Source organism: Mobula hypostoma, chromosome 8 (genome assembly GCF_963921235.1).
Source record: "Mobula hypostoma chromosome 8, sMobHyp1.1, whole genome shotgun sequence".
Lineage (NCBI taxonomy): Eukaryota > Metazoa > Chordata > Chondrichthyes > Myliobatiformes > Myliobatidae > Mobula > Mobula hypostoma.
The window spans coordinates 123,340,717-123,360,701 of NC_086104.1; the positions used below are offsets into that span (position 1 = coordinate 123,340,717).

Below are 19,985 nucleotides of genomic sequence, written 5' to 3' on the forward strand. Positions count from 1 at the left end.
GTGCAAATATGCCTGTGTAGTTTAACATTTCTGGATCTTGGTGCTTATCCAGGGCAACACACACACACACAAAATGTTGAAGGAACTCGGCAGGTCAGGCAGCATCTATGGAGGGGAATGCTTGTTTCTGTAACTCAAGAGATTGTGCAGGTGCTGGAAATCCAGTGCAACACATATAAACTGCTGGAAGAAGTCAGCTGGTCAGGCAGAACGCGTCACATTTAACCAGTCCGGCCATTCTCCTCTGACTTTCTTCCTTAACATGGGACTGAGCTGCGGTATAAGGACAAGCTTGGGTTGTTTCTCTGGAGCAGCGGAGGCTGAGGGAAGACCTGATGAAGATTTGTAAGATTATGAGAATAGATGGAGTAGACTTCCAGTATCTTTTACCCCAAGGCCAAAATGTCTGATATTAGAGGGTGAGGGAGATATTCCATGGAGAAGTGCAGGGCAAGTGTTCGTACACAGAGTGCTACGTGCTTGGAATGTGCTGCCAGAAATGGTAATGGAGGCAGATAGGATAGGGGTATTTAAGAGGCTCTTGGATACGAACATGGATGTGCAGAGAATGGAGGAATGTGGACATGGTGTAGGCAGAAGGGATTAATGTAGACATCGTGGTTCGAAGTGCCTTTTCAGTTTTGTACTAATAATACGTTCCTTCTTTCCATTAGCTCTGAATAGGTTTTTGTTCTCTGTACTTTTATTTTGTTCACCAGAGAATGAGCGAGAGTGTGGACCATTCAGAAATGCTGGGATGAGCGGGTGTGTACAGACAGTGGCGAGGTGTCTGTGGATGAGAGCGTGAGATTTGCTAAATGATTCTGACAGTCGCTGTGTTTTTGTGTGAAAGATGATGCGTGTGTAAGAGAGAGATACTGAGTGAGTGTGTGTATGTGTATAAGAGAGAGACCAAGATGATTTGGCTGTATATGGTGGGAGGGGGGACTGTATGTGTCTCAGCAAGTGTGTGTATGACAGTGGGTGACAGTTCACAAGCAAGTGGATGTGTATAGAAAATGGTGTATTTTGTGTCGATGAGAGTATGAAGTTTGCTGAATGACTGTGTGTGAGAGAGAGAGTTGCTGTGTTTCTTAGTGAGAGATGATGGGTGTGTAAGAGAGAGAATCTGTGTATGTGTGTGTGTGAAAGAGAGTCTGGGTGTATGTACAGGTCATTCACATACAATTACCGTCACTCTCACCCTCACCCACTCACACTCACACTAGTTCACTCATAAAGACTGTCACACTCACATGCACAATCTCTCATGCACATCTATTGGCACCTGCTCACACAGGCCCACGATTGCTGTTACGCATGTGCACTCACTCAGTCACTCACTCTCACTCACTCACTCTCACATGCTCACTGTCACATGCTCACTCACTCACATACTCACTCTCACATGCTCTCACTCACATACTCACTCTCACATGCTCACTCACTCTCACATACTCACTCTCACGTGCTCACTCACTCTCACATGCTCACTCACTCTCACATACTCACTCTCACGTGCTCACTCACTCCCACATGCTCACTCACTCTCACATACTCACTCTCACATACTCACTCACTCTCACATACTCACTCTCACATGCTCACTCACTCTCACATGCTCACTCACTCTCACATACTCACTCTCACATGCTCACTCACTCTCTCATACTCACTCACTCTCACATACTCACTCTCACATACTCACTCCCACATGCTCACTCACTCTCACATACTCTCACATGCTCACTCACTCTCACATACTCACTCTCACATGCTCACTCACTCTCTCATACTCACTCACTCTCTCTCATACTCACTCTCACATGCTCACTCACTCTCTCATACTCACTCTCTCATACTCACTCTCTCTCTCTCTCATACTCTCACATACTCACTCACTCTCACATACTCACTCACTCTCTCATAGTCTCACATACTCACTGTCTCACATGCTCACTGTCTCTCATACTCACTCTCTCATGCTCACTCACTCTCACGTTCAGAGCCAAGCGGTAACAAACCGGCCCTCATGGTGTACTCTCACCTTCCCACCCCCAACCCCCTACCCGTCCCAGGGCTTTAGGAATGAACTGAATCACCATCTCCTGCTCATCTGCTCCCTCAGTAAGGGTTGAAGGATTCTTTTCCATGGAGGAGCCAGCAAGGAAGGGGAGGATTGAGAGCACCTTTCTCCTCACTCTGCTAGGGGCCTGTCCATTAATTTGTTCATAAGCCCTTCACAACTACCTGCCATTCCCTTCTCCTTACCCCCACCTCTGGGGTGCCTATTAATGGATTGCAATATTTATTTGCAGAAGGAAATCCAGGTTGGTGAAGTTGTTGTAGATTCTGCGTGTCTGTGGCGTCACACTGAAACCCCGCCCCCGCCCGACGTAGTGAGGCATCGACAGGTGAAGTGGGGAGTGAAGGTGAAATAACCCACTCCACCACTCCCCTCTGATGTCACCCACTTCGACCCCCCATCCCTCGAACTAACGCCCTGCCCAGGCACCTTCCAATTCTCCCCTTTTGGAAACGGAACTGCTTTCTATCCTGAGCTCTACACCTTTCTCACCCCATCAACGTCAGTCCCAGACCCGCCGGTTCCCGACCCCCACAACAACCCGTCTCCCCCAGTCATCTCCCCGACACACGAGCCACCTGAACCCCTCCTCTCCCCGTCCACTCTCTCTCTCCTCCATGCCCTCTCCAGCCACCCGCTCCCCCTGCCCGGCCGTCCGTCCCCTCCCCCTGCCTGGCCGCCTGCCCCCTCCCCCCTCCCCCTGCCCGGCCGCTCCCCCTGCCCAGCACCCCCTCTCTCCCAGCCCCCCCTTCTGTCCCAGGCCCCCCTTCTGTCCCAGCACCCCCTCTCTCACAGCCCCCCTCCCACCCCCCGAACCCCTTCTCTCTGCCAGCCCCCCACCCGCCCGCTCCCTCTCTCTCCCTGCCCGCTCCCTCTCTCTCCCTGCCCGCTCCCTCTCTCTCCCCGCCCGCTCCCTCTCTCTCTCTCCCCGCCCGCTCCCTCTCTCTCTCTCCCCGCCCGCCCGCTCGCCCCCTCTCTCCCCGCCCGCCCGCTCGCCCCCTCTCTCCCCGCCCGCCCGCTCGCCCCCTCTCTCCCCGCCCGCCCGCTCGCCCCCTCTCTCCCCGCCCGCCCGCTCGCCCCCTCGCCCCCTCTCTCCCCGCCCGCCCGCTCGCCCCCTCTCTCTCCGCCCGCCCGCTCGCCCCTCTCTCTCCCCGCCGGCCCGCTCGCCCCTCTCTCTCCCCCCGCCCGCTCGCCCCTCTCTCTCCCCCCCGCCCGCTCGCCCCTCTCTCTCCCCCCCGCCCGCTCGCCCCTCTCTCTCCCCCCCGCCCGCTCGCCCCTCTCTCTCCCCCCCGCCCGCTCGCCCCTCTCTCTCCCCCCCGCCCGCTCGCCCCTCTCTCTCCCACCGCCCGCTCGCCCCTCTCTCTCCCCGCTCGCCCCTCTCTCTCCCCGCTCGCCCCTCTCTCTCCCCCGCCCGCTCGCCCCTCTCTCTCCCCCCGCCCGCTCGCCCCTCTCTCTCCCCCAGCCCGCTCGCCCCCTCTCTCTCCGCCCGCCCGCTCGCCCCCTCTCACCCGCTCGCCCCCTCTCACCCGCTCGCCCCTCTCTCTCCCCCTCGCCCCTCTCTCTTCCCCCCGCCCGCTCGCCCCTCTCTCCCCGCCCGCTCCCCCCTCTCTCTCGCCGCCCGCCCGCTCGCCCCCTCTCTCCCCGCCCGCCCGCTCGCCCCTCTCTCTCCCCCCGCCCGCTCGCCCCTCTCTCTCCCCCCCGCCCGCTCGCCCCTCTCTCTCCCCCCGCCCGCTCGCCCCTCTCTCTCCCCGCTCGCCCCTCTCTGTTCCCTCCGCCCGCTCACCCCTCTCTCTCCCCCCCGCCCGCTCGCCCCTCTCTCTTCCCCCCGGCCGCTCGCCCCTCTCTCTCCCCGCTCGCCCCTCTCTGTTCCCCCCGCCCGCTCACCCCTCTCTCTCCCCCCGCCCGCTTGCCCCTCTCTCTCCCCCCCGCCCGCTCGCCCCTCTCTCTCCCCCCCGCCCGCTCGCCCGTCTCTCTCCCCCCGCCCGCTCGCCCCTCTCTCTCCCCGCTCGCCCCTCTCTGTTCCCTCCGCCCGCTCGCCCCTCTCTGTTCCCTCCGCCCGCTCACCCCTCTCTCTCCCCCCCGCCCGCTCGCCCCTCTCTCTCCCCCTCGCCCCTCTCTCTTCCCCCCGGCCGCTCGCCCCTCTCTCTCCCCCCCGGCCGTTCGCCCCTCTCTCTCCCCGCTCACCCCTCTCTGTTCCCCCCGCCCGCTCACCCCTCTCTCTCCCCCCCGCCCGCTTGCCCCTCTCTCTCCCCCCCGCCCGCTTGCCCCTCTCTCTCCCCCCCGCCCGCTCGCCCCTCTCTCTCCCCCTGCCCGCTCGCCCCTCTCTCTCCCCCCGCCCGCTCGCCCCTCTCTCTCCCCCCGCCCGCTCGCCCCTCTCTCTTCCCCCCGCCCGCTCGCCCCTCTCTCTTCCCCCCGCCCGCTCGCCCCTCTCTCCCCGCCCGCTCCCCCCTCTCTCTCGCCACCCGCCCGCTCCCTCTCTCTTCTCCACCCTCCGCCAGCCCCTCTCTCCCTTCTCTTTCCCCTTTCCCTTTCTCTGTCCATCCACTATTCTCCTTTCTCTCTCCTTCACCCCTTTCCCCTCCCCCAATTTCTCTCTCTCTCTTTCTCCTTTCCCTTCCTCCTCTTGGCGCGTACGCCCCGCCCTTCGACCACAGATGACCCACTCTTTTCCCCCTCCCCGCTGCCACATGCCCCACCCTGACCTCCCTCAAGACTGTCAGGGAAGCTGGGTCGCTCGGCCAGCCTGCGCACCTACAGTGACCGCCGACGATCGCACAAGGGCACGACCAAGGGCAAGCAACCCCGGTCCCGCAGTGACGTCGACGTCCAGGCAGCCGCCAGGGCCTCCGACCTCCAGAGTCAGAAGTAGGTGCCATGGCACCCTTGGGTGGGGTAGGGTGGGTTCGTGGGCAGAGTGAGGGGAAGGTGATAGGGGTCAAACTTTTGCAGGGAAGGGTTCCAGAAAGATCAATGAGGAGGTCAGTATTTTGTGGAGGAGCCCGCCAACATCAAATGTTGACCCAGGGGTGAGGATAAGGATGGTGGGTGTGGAAAAAGATCAGTGCGTTGGGAATTGTCAAGGGTGGGCTGGTAAATGGGTGGGTAAGCCCTTCTTGGGACTGAATTAGTGTGAGTGCGGGTCATCCCAGGACAAGAACAAGTGTCAATGGACTCAGGAATTTGCAGAGGTTCAGAGGTGGGGAGGGGATGGAGCAGAAATGGACAGGGGTGATGTCGGGGGAGGAGGGTGAGGCACAGGTGCTAAGCAGGTGTGGAGGGACAGGGAGTGTGAAGGAGTCAGCATGGGGGTCTGCTGGGAGGATGTAGGGTATGGTGTCACCCGTGTCGAGGTTGAGTGGCGACCAGGTGTTTAGGACGGAGTGGGTCATTGTGGGCTCTGGAGGTTAGTGGGTGTCAAAAGTGGTCAGGGTGGGTGGTGAAGGAGCTCAAGGGTGGGGAGGGTCACTGGAGGGAGCAGAAGTTTGTGGAGTCGGATTGATGGGAGAATGTGTGAGGGCCAACGATTAAATGTGGGAGGGTCGTTGGGGATGTTTGGAAGTTCGTGGGGCTCAAATGTGGAGAGGGAAGGGATGCAGATGGGTGATGGGAAGAGGTCAAGGGATAGAGGGTCGGTATTAGGCATGGACAGTCACTGGGTTTAAAGGTTAGATGAGTTGAGTGAGAATAGTTAAGGGTCAACAGGTCAAGGATGTGGAGGGCTACGGGGGTGGAATTTCACAGGGATCAAAGGCAAAGAGAGTTGAAGGTGGTAGAATGGATAAACATTTTAACAGGTCAATGGTGGGGAGCACTTCTGGGGGAGGTGAGTGGGTTTGGCACAGTCAGGGGTCAAGTAGCGCGTGTCCCTGTCCCCAAACCCATCCGCCTCTTCCTCTCCTCCTAAATATCCCAGTCCTTCCATGTACGATGTCCGTCGAGCCTTCCCAGGGTATCCCACTGGCCTCAGTCACCGTTCCCACCCTCCACCCCATCCAGATGGCGGATGTGGGGGCATGGGAGCCAGTGTGGGGCTCTGGGACCTTGTCATGTGTGCAGGCTTAGATCCCCTACTCAATTGTGCCCCCCCCCACCTGTCTTGCGAGTATGTGTGTGAGTGTATGTACGAGGCATTCCCTTTGTTTTAATTTGCATCCGGTCGGGTAAGGGGGAGACAGGGCTCTTGGGCTGATGTCGGATAGTGAGATGGGCTGAACCTTACAAAGCAAGACCAAATGTAGCGCACGACGGCGAGATTACGCGAGGGGACTTCAGTGGGCATTATCGGAGTCGCTGTTGATGCCACACTTGGAAAAACGTGTACCATTTCTGCCACCTTGATATAAGGAAAGGTGTTACTAAACTAACGTGGACAAATAGGACACAACATCGATGGTCAACCCCAACCAATGGAGGGCCTCAATATTGTTACTAATCTAGAAAGATTTATGTGGATGTTGCCCAGCCTTGCAGAGCCTAAGGTACAAGGGAAGGTTGCATCGACAAGGTCTTAATTCCCTGGAGATTGAGGGGTGACCTGACAGGGGTATATGAGATCAGGAGGGGTATAGATACAGTGAAAGCACGTATTCTTTTTCACCCAGCAATCTGAAGCTGCAATCTTTCCACTGCTGACCGCTCAATGAGGACTGGTGTGTGTTCTTTTGACTTCCATTCCCTGAAGTCCATAATCAGTTTCCTGGTCTTGGTGACATTGAATGCAATTGAGTGAAAGTCTTAATTGTCAATATTTTGGGACCTGAGAGGAAACGTCTTCACACTCAGGATGGTGGGTCTATGGAACGAGCTGCCAGAGGAAGTGGTTGAGGCAGGCACACTTACAACACTTAGAAGAGTGTTGGACAGGAAAACATGGGCAAGGAGGAGTAGCTAGATGGGAATCTTGGTCAGCACGGACAAGCTGGGCTGAAGGGCCTGTTTCCGTACTGTGAACTATACTTGTCACTCAGATCTGAAAGTGGGAAGAATTCTGCTCATTTTACCATCCAGAGACCCCAGGTTCAATCTCCATCTCAGGCACTCTCTTCGTGGATCCGAATGAGGTGCATTGTCACCAACATATGCCATGAAATTTGTCATTTTGTGGCAGAAGTGCAGAATAAAGACATCAAATTGCTGCAAATTCTGAAATAATAGCTGAATTGTTCAAAAGAGGAATAGCAAGATAGTGTTCATGGACTGTATTAAAATCTGATGGGGGAGGGGAATAAGCTGTTCCTAAAATGTTGGATGTGTGTCTTCAGGCTCCTGTACCTCCTCCCCGATGGTAGTGAAGAGATCCCTCAGTGATGGACGCCACCTGCTTAAGGCACTGCCTGTTGAAGGTGTCCGTGATGGTGGGGAGGGTGGTACCGGTGTTGGAGCTGATTGAGTCTGCCACCGTCTGCAGCCTCTTGTCACCCTGTGCCCTGGAACCGCCGTAGCAGGCCGCCAGTCAAAATGCTCTCCACCGTAGAAATTTGCAACAGGCTTTGGTGAAGCACCATATCTCCTTACATTCTCCCGGTGACCCCGTGGTTTTCCCGGATGTTTCAGTTTCCTCCCACATCCCAGGGAAAGGCATGGAGGGTGGCGTGGTTAAATGGCTGCTGTGAGTTACCCCACACCCCTTGGTGGAACTGAGCTGGGAGAAGATGCAAGGGGGAAGGGAGTGAGAGAGAATAGGGTGTGTGTTCCAGAGGATTAAGGTAGCGACAGGATGGAGGCAACATTGGCATCTCGGCGCCAGGGTGCGAGCAGGGCGGGCAGACGTCTGTCTCTGTGCTGAGCTGTCTTCCCCACTCACTGCTGTGTCACACCGTCTCGTTTGCTCGCCGTCTGTGTCCGTCTGCCTCCCAGCAGCCACCTGCGTCCGTCTGTCTTGCAATTTGACTCACAAGGTTGTCGGCAACTGGCTGTTTCCTGGCCTCTCTACCCTCACGTCTCCCCCTCTGTCCTGTCTGCATCTCTCCCGTCTCCCCATACATTCCCTCACTGTCAGTGCCTCACTCTTTGTTGTCACTCTGTTTCCCTGTCTCACACCCTCTACCCCCTCCCCACCCTCACTCCCTCCACTCCTTATCCCACCCCTCCACCCCTTACCCCACTCCTCCACCCCTTACCACACCCCTCCACTACTCCACCCCTCCACCCCTTACCCCACTCCTCCACAACTCCCCTCCACCCTACCCCTCCAACCCTCCACCCCTTACCCCTTACCCCACTCCTCCACAACTCCACTCCACCCCTCCACCCTACCCCTCCACCCCATCCCTCCAGACCTTACCACACCCCTCCACCCCATCCCTCCAGACCTTACCACACCCCTCCACCCCTTACCACACTACTCCACCCCTCTACCCCTTACCCCACTCCTCCACAACTCCACCCCACCCCTCCACCCCATCCCTCCAGACCTTACCACACCCCTCCACCCCACCCCTCCAGACCTTACCACACCCCTCCACCACTCCACCCCTCCACCCATTATCCCACAATCTTTACCCCAGCCCTGCTACGCTCACCTCTCACCCTCCTCACCCCTCACCCTCCCTCTCCCACACTCTCCCTCATCCTCCTCTCCCCCTCATCCTCCTCTCCCCCTCATCCTCCTCTCCCCCTCATCCTCCTCTCCCCCTCATCCTCCTCTCCCCCATCCACCACCCACCAGCCTCCTCCCCCTCCCTTTTCCCCCTCCCTTTTCCCTCTCACTGTCTCTCTCTCTCTCTCTCTCTCTCTCTCTCACCTCCCTGCACTCCCCCACCACCCCCTCACCCACCGTTCATCCGGGTGTGTTGCTGCCACTGGCCTCTCGTGCTTACAGAATGCCCTTGATGTGCCCACAGCGTTGATCCTGGGGGGAGCGGAGGATCAGACGGCCAGCCGTCCTTTCTGCCTGCCCAGCCTGAGGACAGTGGGCCGCGCGTTACTCCGCTGGAGACGGAGCCGTCCAACTGGCGGCAGCTGGTCAGCGGTGAACAGCTCCTCAGGCTGAGGAAATCCGAGGTCAAGCGGCAGGAGGTGATCAACGGTGAGTGCAGGGCGAGGGAGACACTACACAGCCCATCCCTCGCCTCCCTCCCCTCTCCCTCTCTTCCACACTCCTCCCCACTTCTCCCTTCCCCTCTCTTCCACACTCCTCCCTTCCCCTCTCTTTCACTCTCTTCCACACTCCTCCCTTCCCCTCTCTTCCACACTCCTCCCTTCCCCTCTCTTCCACGCTCCTCCCTTCCCCTCTCTTCCACACTCCTCCTTTCCCCTCTCATCCACACTCCTCCCCTTCCCCTCTCATCCACACTCCTCCCCTTCCCCTCTCATCCACACTCCTCCCCTTCCCCTCTCATCCACACTCCTCCCCTTCCCCTCTCTTCCACACTCCTCCCCTTCCCCTCTTCCACACTCCTCCCGTTCCCCTCTCTTCCACACTCCTCCCGTTCCCCTCTCTTCCACACTCCTCCCGTTCCCCTCTCTTCCACACACCTTCCCTCCTTCCTTTTCCAACCTTTCTCCCCTTTTCTCTCCCCCCCCAACACACTCTTCCTCTAAATATCTATGGCTCCCTTCTGCACTCCCCTCAACTGGACCCCTCTCCATCTCTCCCCAACCTCCTCAAACCCCCACAGTCTTTCACTTCCACCTCTCCCCATTCACAAACCTCTGGCATCCTTCCCAACCCTTCCCTAGTCTTGGTGGCAGAAGGATAGAGGGAGATGGAGGTGATAGGGGAGAGGAGGAAGGGGAGGGTAGGTCAGCAAGAGGGAAGGGAGTTAGACTGGGAGGGTGAGATGGAGGGGAGCGGAGGGAATGTGGGAATGGGCTAGACAGAGAAGGGGAGAAAGAGAGATGGGGAGATATTGGCAGAGAGGAGATGGACGGGTGGAGAACTGAGCAGAATATGGGAGAAGAGAGGGGAGGGGAGGTAGCGAGGTGGAGGGGTACGGAGATGGACTAGATGGAGAAGGGATGATGGGTAAGAGGTGAGATGGGAGATGAGAGGGGTGGGGTGGAGAGCTGAGCAGAGTATAGGAGATGGAGGAGGGAGATTGATGTAGAGGGGGTGCAGAGATAGGGAAGTGGAAGGGTGCAGAGATGGGCTAGACAGAAAAGTGGAGATGGGGAGGAAGGGAGATATGGGGGAGAGAAAATAGAAGGGGTGGCATGGAGAACTGAGCAGGGTATGGGAGATGGAGGGTGGAGGGAGAATGGAGATGGAAGACGAAGGGCGAATGGAGATGGAAGGCGTAGGGTGAAGGGAGGGGAGATATGGAGAGTTGTGTAGTGTGAGGGGAGGGCGACAGAAGAGAAGATAGGGGAGAAGAAGAGGGGAGAACAGTCTTTGACACTCACTGTCCCCCTCAGAATTGTTCATCACAGAGCATGCCCATATGAGAATGCTGAAGGTGCTCTACGAGGTATTCTACCAACGCATGCTGGCCGAGAGCATCCTCACCGGCACGGAACTCCAGAGCATCTTCCCCAGCCTGGACGAGCTGATCGAAGTCCACGGTACGTCCCCTACCCCTCGAGGGCTGGGGTGCAGGAGGTGTGCTGGGTGCAGGCTGTTGGGGAGGCAAGGGTGGGAGTCTTGTGGCGGGTTTGGCGAGGGGTGGTGGAGGGGCAGAAATTGGGAGGGATGGAGGTGTGGATACGGGTACGGGTGAGGGAGTGGACGATGGGAGGGGGGCAGTTGGTGATGCTGACGGGGAGGCAAAGGTTGAGGGGGAGAGGTCGGTGATGAGGAGGGTTCTGTGATAGGATGGGGTGATGGGGCCAGGAGGGGTGAGAGGTACGGGTTGGGTCTGGGAGCGGTCGCAGTTCCCCTTCTACTGCCATCTGTCTGGGTGTTTTGTGCAACTGTACCCCCTTCCCCACCACTAACCCCTTGCCCATCTCCCTCCACGCCACAGCCTTGTTCTACAACAACATGAAAAAGATTCGTCAAGACAATGATTACTTGGTGATGGAGATCGGCGACACCCTCCTCGCCATGGTAGGTGCATGTGGGATGGTGTGGGGTGCCTACATCAGGGACGTATATAGGGTGTGCGGGGTGTTGTGCGTACATTGGAGAGGCACGAGGGACAGGGCGGGGTTTGTATACTGGTAACACTACAGGGAACGTGGGGACGAGCACGAGACCATGTGGGGCTTGTACAGCGAGGACTTGCGTGGGACAGTGTGGGGTGCATACGGCACTGTGCATACATCAGGGGGCTGAATGGCGTTCGTACATTGGGGACACGTGGGGTCTATACATTGAGAATGCGCACAGCAAGCGTCCAGCACTGTGCGTACGTTGGGGTCACATGCGGGACAAGGTGGGGTCTGTACATTGGGAACGCGCATGGTGCGTACATCGGGGATGTGTGCGGGACAGCAAAGGGAGCTTACCTCGGAGGCGCGTGCAGGACAGTGGGGGACAACAGTGAGGCTGCGTTGCTCAGCTGCTACCTCTGTCTTCATCCCTTGCAGTTCCACGGGACCGAGGGAGACTGGTTCAAGAAGCTTGCATCGCGTTTCTGCAGCGTGCAGTCTTACGCACTGGAGCTGATCAAGAGCAAAAGCAGGAAGGATCCACGCTTCAGCCAGTTCATCCAGGTAGGAACTCACCCTCCGGGGTAGTGGGGGCAGAAGGAGGGTTAGTGGGATACTCAGTCTCCAGGGATCTGGGGAAAGAGGAGATGGGATATTGGGTGATGGGAAGAAAAGGGAGGGGAGAGAGAGTGATGGAAGATGGGATGTGGGGGTGGAGATAGAGATGATAGGAAATGGGAGAGGGCATGAGATTTGTTGGGGAGAGGGGATGGGAAATGGGGGGTGGGTGCAGAGGAAGAAGGATCTTAAGTCCTCAAGATACAGAGGGGAAAGGACATCGGAATAATGGAGAGACGGTGGGAATTTGAGATCTCCAACAGGGAAAGAAGAGTCGCATTTCCAAGAAGGAGCAAGGGAGCAGATTTACTCCTCATATCACTTCAGACCCAACCACTCACCCCAGCTCCTCCAATTATTGTCAGGTCTCTCCCTCACCTTTCCCCTCTGCCTCCCACCTTCCATCTCCCCATTTCCTATCTCACCCCTCTCACTCACAGCTCTTCCCTCTCGCCCACTGCCACCACCCCATCTACCCCTCCATTTCACCCTCACCTTACCATCTTCTCACCCTTCTCCTCTCTGTCTCCCTTCTCCTCCTCCCTGATGTTCCCCTTCTCTCTCATTGACTTCTCTGACTGATACTCTTAAAGTCACCCAATATCTTTCACTGTAACACTCACACTCTCGCTGCAGCTCTCTACCACCCTCATTCATTGCCCTCCTCTCTCCTTCTGTCTCATTCTCCCTGTTGCTGTCTTGCTCCCCCAATCTCTCTCTCCTCTCTGTCCATCTCTCTCCTTTCCCTCTCTGCTTCTCCCTACCCCGCCATCTCTTCCACCCCCTCCAGCTTGCTCCCTTCCTCTGTTCCTCATTCTGTGTCCCTTGCCTACAGGACGCCCAGAGTAACCCCCAGTGCCGGAGGCTTCAGCTGAAGGATATTATCCCCATCGAGATGCAGAGGCTGACCAAGTATCCCCTGCTGCTGGAGAACATCGCCAAGTACACAGGTACTGTCCCTTCTTCCCATTCCACTGGGGAGTATTACTAAGTACACAAGTACTGCCCCATACCCATCCCACTGCAGGGGAGTATCACCAGGTACACATTTCCCGTCCCATCTCGGATTCCATACCACCAAAGGGGAGCATCACGAGGTAAACAGGTACAGTTTACTGTTTACAGGTACAGTGGAACATCAACAGGTGTGTTCCCAACACACATCCAATCCTACTACCAAAGAATCTGTTAGTCTAATACATTTTGCCCCTTGGAGAAAGGTATGCCACTCACAACTTTATTAACCTTGATCAGGTCTCGCTGCCCACAAAACCCCAGAGAAAACAACCCGAATTGTCCAACCAATCTTTGTAGTTCATATACCCTCTAATCTAGACAGCATCCTGGCTAATCTCCTCTGCAGCCTGTCCAAAGTGTTCACACTCTGCCTGTAATGGCAACCAGTACTGAATGCAAAACTGCAGATGCAGCCTAAACAGAGTTTTGTAAAGCTGTCAGATAACCTGACCCTTCTACTCAATGACTCGAGTGATAGAGGGAAGCAGAGACAAGTCCGTGATTGTGCAAGAGGCGTTCCATCGCTGAGGCAGGGTTAGGGTTGTGCCAGTCAGTTCGAAACCCTGATGTCTGAAGGGCAGTGGCTGTTCCTGAATACCTGCCAGTGTGAGCCTTCCGGCTTCTGTAACTGCTGTGAGAGGAACGGCGTGGCCTGGACGATGGGGGCCTTTTTGAGGCAGAACCTCCTGTAGATACTACTGGTCGTGGGGAGGGATGTGTCCGTGATGTATGGGCTGAGTCCACTACTCTGCAGCCGCTTGTATTCCTCTGCATTTGAATTGCCATACCAGAGCATGATCTAACCAGTCAGAATAAATTAGTTAAAATGATTGGGTGGACTGCGTGGACAAGGGCCATTTGCTATGCTGTATGATGCTGTCTGCATCTAAGATCATATCTGAAACGGAGATCAAAGTTCAAAGTACGTTTATTATGTGTACTATACATGGTCATTTTTGGCCTCTGGAGCCTAAAGTCCCAGTCCTGATGAAGAGTTTTGGCCCAAAACGTCGACTGTTAACTCTTTTCCCCAGCTGCTGCCTGGTCTGCTGAGTTCCTCCAGCATTTTGTGTGTGTTGCTCTGGATTTACAGCACCAGCAGATTTTCTCATGTTTGTGATACTATATACAACATTGAGAATCATCCCCTTACAGGCAGCCACAAAACATAGAAACCCAATAGAACCCATTTTTAAAAAAAGACCGTCAAACACCCGATGTGCAAAGAGAGAACCAATCATACAAAGAATAAAAATAAGCAAGTGACTTTCAGAACTGAAGAAGTCCACAGCCACGAAGCCGGTCATAGCTGATCCAGGAGCCCATTAGTTGCAGGCCACAATCTCAGTTCAGCACTGTGATGAGTAAACATTGATGATCAGCAAGCTGAAGGTCTGTCCCTCGCCTCCACCCCGTCACCCTGACCTTTTCAATCTGGCCCAGTGCATAAGTTGGCCAAATAGCGGATTGTTCCTTGCTCTTGAACCCCAGGCCCTGCTACTTCAATGTGCCTGTGGGCCCTGGATCCATCACCTCAATTCAGACCATGCGCAGCATTTCCATTTCAGCTCTGCACTTAAATTGGTCAAACCCTGGGTTGTTCCTCAGGCCCCACTACCTTGACTCTACCTGTCCTCGGTTATGCTGCTTCAAATTGCCTCCAAGTGCACTCCAGCAGCCAAGAATTGTCTTGTTCCACATAATTGGGCCCGGGCCCCACTGCCTCAATTTGGCCTGTCCATGCCATGCTTTAACCGCCCTGTACCAACGAGACTTTCGTTCACACTGCCAGGTCATACAGGCAGTTCAAAAGTTCGACTCTGAGAGGGAAGTTACAGGCTACTGATTGCAATGATTGTTTTTGAGGAAAAGTGTGATAAATAAACCAGTTAATTAGTCCATTTTGCCCATGGAGTCTGCTCCACCATTCGACCTTGGCTGAGATATTTTTCCTTCTCAATTCTATTCTCCCACCTTTACCCTGTAACCCTTCACCCCCTTACCAATCTAAAACCTATCAATCTCTGCTTTAAGTGTACCCGGTGACTTGACCTCCTCAGCCACCTATAGCAATAAATTCCACAGATTCACCAGCCTCCAGCTGAAGAAATTCATCTTCATCTCTGTTCTAAAGGGACACCCTTCTATTCTGGCTGACGGAAGCATGCTCACCACATTTGCTCAATCCAGGATCTAGTAAGTTTCAATGAAATTTCCCGCCCCCTCTGAACTCCTAACAAGTACAGACCAAGAGAGATTGGCCACTCCCCATACATTAAGCCATTAATTGCAAAGATTCAAAGTACATTTAATAGCATACAACCCTGAGATTGCCTTCCCATAGACAGCCACGAAACAAAGAATCACCATGGAACCCATTCAAAGAAAAAAAATCAAACCGCCAACGTGCCAAGAAAAAGGACAAATTGTGCAAACAGCAAAAAAAAGCGAGTTACCCCTCAAGTCCCTTTAAAACTACTCTCCTCTCACTTTAAACCTATCAGCCAGTCAGTGGGTGCCGTCCTGAATCTGGGGTTGGTGGCTATGCACCTCCATCTTCTTCGATCTTGCAACAGCACCGAGTACAGCCTCTCCTCCAGTTTGTTCTCGCTGTCCGCCTTGGCACTGCCCGCAGCCGCCCCAGCCAAACTCGAGCCCGAGGCCGTGTTGGCCTCCAGCCGTGGCTGCTTCTTCAAGCTCGGCCCTTCCTTAGGCAGAGGCCTTGGGCAGGTCCAGGCACACGGTGCAGCGCCCAAGTTCATCATGTCTCTTCTAACTAGGTGCACAGCATATGATTCGTAGCTACCTGGTGAGGCTTTAATCTCTTCCGTGGAAGATGGCTGTTGGCTCACAAGGAGCACATCCGCCCTTTGTCAGGTCTTGTGTTTTTTAGTCCTGCTGGGTGTCCTCACACCCTTTAAACCTATACCTCTAGCTTTTTGCTCCCTTTCCCTAGCAAAGTAGACTTCAATGCGTTCCCCTATTTATGCCCCCTTTCAGATCACCCTTTAGTTTCCTACGCTCCAAGAAGCAAAGACCCAGGCTGCCCAACCTCTCCCTATAACTGAAGGCCCTCAAATCCTGGCAACATTCCCGTGAATCGTCCTTGAGCTCTTTCCAGCTTACATGACATCTCCCTTTTAAAAGGGCGACTAAAACAGTACACAATACTCCCGGCGCGGCCTCGCCAGTATCTTGCACGACTGCAGCAGGATGTCCCAGCTGTAACAGTCAGTGCCCTGCCTGATGGAGACTGGTATACCAAACACCTTCCTCACCACCTTGTAACATCACTCGCAGAGATACCAAGTACCTGAAGCCATAGGTCTCTCTGTTCTAAAACACTCCCAAGGGCCCTACCGTTCACCAGTTTTCAGAGTCAGATTAATTTTCATTTGAGTTTTACTGTGAATTTGGTTAAGATTTGTTTATCTGAATCATTTGTATTACTTGAACTAACTAAGTGACTTTTATTGTGGATACATTAGTGATCGTAAATGAATTACATGTATATTAAGTTGATCTTCATAAAAGTTATTCCAGAGAGTATATATTTGTTTCCGGGGATTGGATGACACCAGCTTCTCCTGCACTGCTCTTCCCAGGCTGAGGCTTTCCTTTCCTGTACATCAGAGCTGTTCTCCTCCTTCAAAGAGCAGTTCTCCTTCCTCCAACACAAGCCCTCGCCTGTGTCTCCTCCATTTCCCGGACATCCACTCTCTCGTCTTCTTCCTGCCACCTTAACAAGGATAGAGTTCCTCGTGTCCTTAGCTATTGCCCCATGAGTGATAAAGTCCGCCAGTTTCAACAGGATCCTGCCGCCAATTATATCTTTTCCTACCCTTCCCCCCCCCCCCAAGTCTCTGCTTTCCACAGGGATCACTCCCGCCACGATTCCCTTGCATTGAATTGCTGCTGCTGAGTTAACAAATCTCACCTCACATGCCGGTGATAATAAATCTGATTCCATTCATCACCCCCCTCCCCCCCACTAATCTCCCTCCTGGCACTGAACTCTGCAAGCATTCACCCCCTCCTTCAGCACCATTCAGGACCCCAAATAGATCACTTTGGTTGGGCAACATTTCATCTGTTGTCTACTTTATCTGGTGCTCCCAGTGTGGCCTCCTCGACATCACTGTAGCGTAGTGGTTAGCGCGCGCTATTACAGCTTGGGGCATTCCAGGGTTCAAAGGTCAGAATCAGAATCCTTTATTATCGCCAAGTACGTGGACACATACAGGGAATTTGATGCCGGTTTCCCTGAGCTCTCGCTGTACAGAATCAAAATCAAAAGGTGCAATTTAATGTCGGAGAAATGTACACAATATACCTCCTGAAATGCTTTTTCTTCGCAAACATCCTCAAAAACAGAGAATTGTCCCAAAGAAAGAACAACAGTTAAACATATGAACCCCAAAGTCCCCCGCCCCCCAGCTAACCTCCCTCCTAAGTGGAAGTGAACAACAATCCTCCCTCCCACCACCGGCAAAATAAAAACCATTGGCACCGCCACTGAGCACTCAAGTGTGAGCAAAGCAATAACGAAGACACAGACTTGCAGTTACCCCAAAGACTTTGTGTTTCACCTGGCATTCGACATACCACAGGTTCTCTCTCTCTCTCCCCCTAATAAAGGAGAAGAAGGTGTCTCTATTTTCCCAGCGAGCGGGGAGACATGACAAACAACTCGCTGGTTTATGATGTTAAAAATCCATTATGTCGCTTTTTCTGAGCTCTGTTTCCAAAGATCTCAAAGATCCCGGGTCTTTGGGCACACAGCAGAAGATTTTGCGACTCCCCCGACGACACCTGGGTCTCCTGCCATGATACCAACTCTTGATCCGCCCGTCTCCAGAGCCCCGAGATCTTAGGCTTCCAAATCCGAGCCAGACTCTCAGGCTGAACCCTTGGCGTGTGAACAACGGCCGGTCCTGAAACCCCGAGAATGAGTCCCATTCCTGCAAAGAACCGTAGTCAGCGTGTAACTCCAGGTCAGGGTCTTCAAAAGAACCCTGAAGGGGAAAAATAAATATATTAAAGATGGAAATAGAGCTGTTTCCAAAGATGCAAGCAAAGGATTCATCATTTAGTGCCATCTTAACTTCACTCCGCCTCCCCAAACTCCCCTTCAGAGTTCAATCCTGGCACTGGTCTGTAAGGAGTCTCTGTACGTCCTCCCTGTGAAGCGTATGGGTTTTCCCCGGGGTGCCCCAGTTTCCTCCCACCGCCCAAAGACGTACCAGGCAGGTTAACTGGTCATTGTAAACTGTCCTGTGATGAGGTTAGGGTTTGTGGGTGGTTGTTGGAGTGGCATGGCTTGAAGGGACTGGTCCGTCCACACTGTATCACTAAATAACTAAAGTAATCATCGGCGAAACCATGTATAGGTCGCGGAACCGCTTTGTTGAGCACCTTCGCTCTGTCCGCTACAAGCCGGATCTCCCGGTGGCCAACCATTCGCATTCTGACACGTCGCTCCGCTGCCAAGATGGCGCCATGCTCAGGTTGGAAGAGCAACACCTCACGTTCCACCTGGGTAGCCTCCAACCTGAAAGCATGAGCATCGGTGTCCCTATCTTACGGTAATTTCTGCCCCCTCCCCCTTCTCTCTTCTTCCATTCCTCATTCAGGCTCTCCTCTCACCTATTCACTTCTCCTTACTTGCCTATCACCTCGCTCTAGTGTCCCTTTGTACCGAGGTCCACTCTCCTCTCTCCTTCTTCAGCCCTTCACCTTTCCCAACCCCACTTCCCAGCTTTTTCCTTCATTTCTTTCTCCTCCTTCACCCACCTGGCTTTACCTTCCACCTTCCAGCTTGTATTCCCTCCCCTTGCCCCACCTTCTTATTCCAGCTTCTTCCCCCTACCCTTCTCGTCCTGGTTAAGGGTCTTGGCCAGAAACATCGATTGTTTATTCACCTCCTGACATGCTGAGTTCCTCCAGCATTTCGTGTGTCCTACACCAGTGGAACAGGGGGTGTTGATCATCTTTGTCCCGTCTTGGGCCGTGTGTAACTTTCCCTTTGTCTCCACCACAACAGAGGAAGGTGATGAGAAGCAGAAGGCACAGCAGGCAGCGGAATGCTGTCGCAATATCCTGAAGGATGTCAACCAGGAAGTGCGGGACATGGAGAACTTGCGGGTATGAAACTCCATGGGAAGTTGGGGAGGGAACTGCCGCACTGTGGGACAGGTAGTGTGGGTGGTGGGATCTTCACTCTGTGTCTGACCCTGGGAGTGTGTGATGGGTTGGTGTGGAGGGAGCTTCACTCTGTGTCTGACCCTGGGAGTGTGTGATGGAACCGTGTGGAGGGAGCTTCACTCTGTGTCTGACCCCGGGAATGTGTGATGGGACGGTGTGGAGGAAGCTTCATTCTATGTCTGACCCTGGGAGTGTGTGATGGGACAGTGTGGAAGGATCTTCCTGGGAGTGTGTGATGGGATGGTGTGGAGGGAGTTTCACTCCATCTGACCCCGGGAGTGTGTGATGGGATGGTGTGGCGGGAGCTTCACTCTGTGTCTGACCCCAGGAGTGTGTGATGGGAAGGTGTGGAGGGAGTTTAACCCTGTGTCTGATCCTGGGAGTGTGTGATGGGACTCTGTGCAGGGAGCTTCACTCTGTGTCTAACCTTGGGAGTGTGTGATGGGACGGTGTGGAGGGAGCTTCACTCTGTGTCTGACCCCGGGAGTGTGTGATGGGATGGTGTGGAGGGAGCTTCACTCTGTGTCTGACCCCAGGAGTGTGTGATGGGATGGTGTGGAGGGAGCTTCACACTGTGTCTCACCCCGGGAGTGGGTGATGGGACAGTGTGGAGGGAGCTTTACTCTGTGTCTCACCCCGGGAGTGGGTGATGGGACAGTGTGGAGGGAGCTTCACACTGTGTCTCACCCCGGGAGTGTGTGATGGGATGGTGTGGAGGGAGCTTCACTCTGTGTCTGACCCCGGGAGTGTGTGATGGGACGGTGTGGAGGGAGTTTCACTCTGTGTCTGATCCCGGGAGTGTGTGATGGGACAGTGTGGAGGGAGTTTCACTCTGTGTCTGATCCCGGGAGTGTGTGATGGGACAGTGTGGAGGGAGCTTCACTCTGTGTCTGATCCCGGGAGTGGGTGATGGGACAGTGTGGAGGGAGTTCCACTCTGTGTCTGACCCTGGGAGTGTGTGATGGGACAGTGTGGAGGGAGTTTCACTCTGTGTCTGATCCCGGGAGTGTGTGATGGGACAGTGTGGAGG

General features: G+C 54.8%; 1 protein-coding gene across 3 annotated transcripts in view; it reads left to right on the forward strand.

Moving 5' to 3' along the window:
* The window catches only part of arhgef1b (Rho guanine nucleotide exchange factor (GEF) 1b), a 130,893-nt gene that overhangs the window by 92,242 nt on the left and 18,666 nt on the right, over window positions 1-19,985 (forward strand). For all 3 annotated transcript variants that reach the window (XM_063056708.1, XM_063056710.1, XM_063056709.1), the window contains 6 exons: window positions 8,929-9,113; window positions 10,442-10,588; window positions 10,990-11,072; window positions 11,555-11,680; window positions 12,570-12,684; window positions 18,795-18,895. In XM_063056708.1, the coding sequence (XP_062912778.1) occupies window positions 8,929-9,113; window positions 10,442-10,588; window positions 10,990-11,072; window positions 11,555-11,680; window positions 12,570-12,684; window positions 18,795-18,895 (757 nt within the window). The remainder of the gene's footprint in view (window positions 1-8,928; window positions 9,114-10,441; window positions 10,589-10,989; window positions 11,073-11,554; window positions 11,681-12,569; window positions 12,685-18,794; window positions 18,896-19,985) is intronic.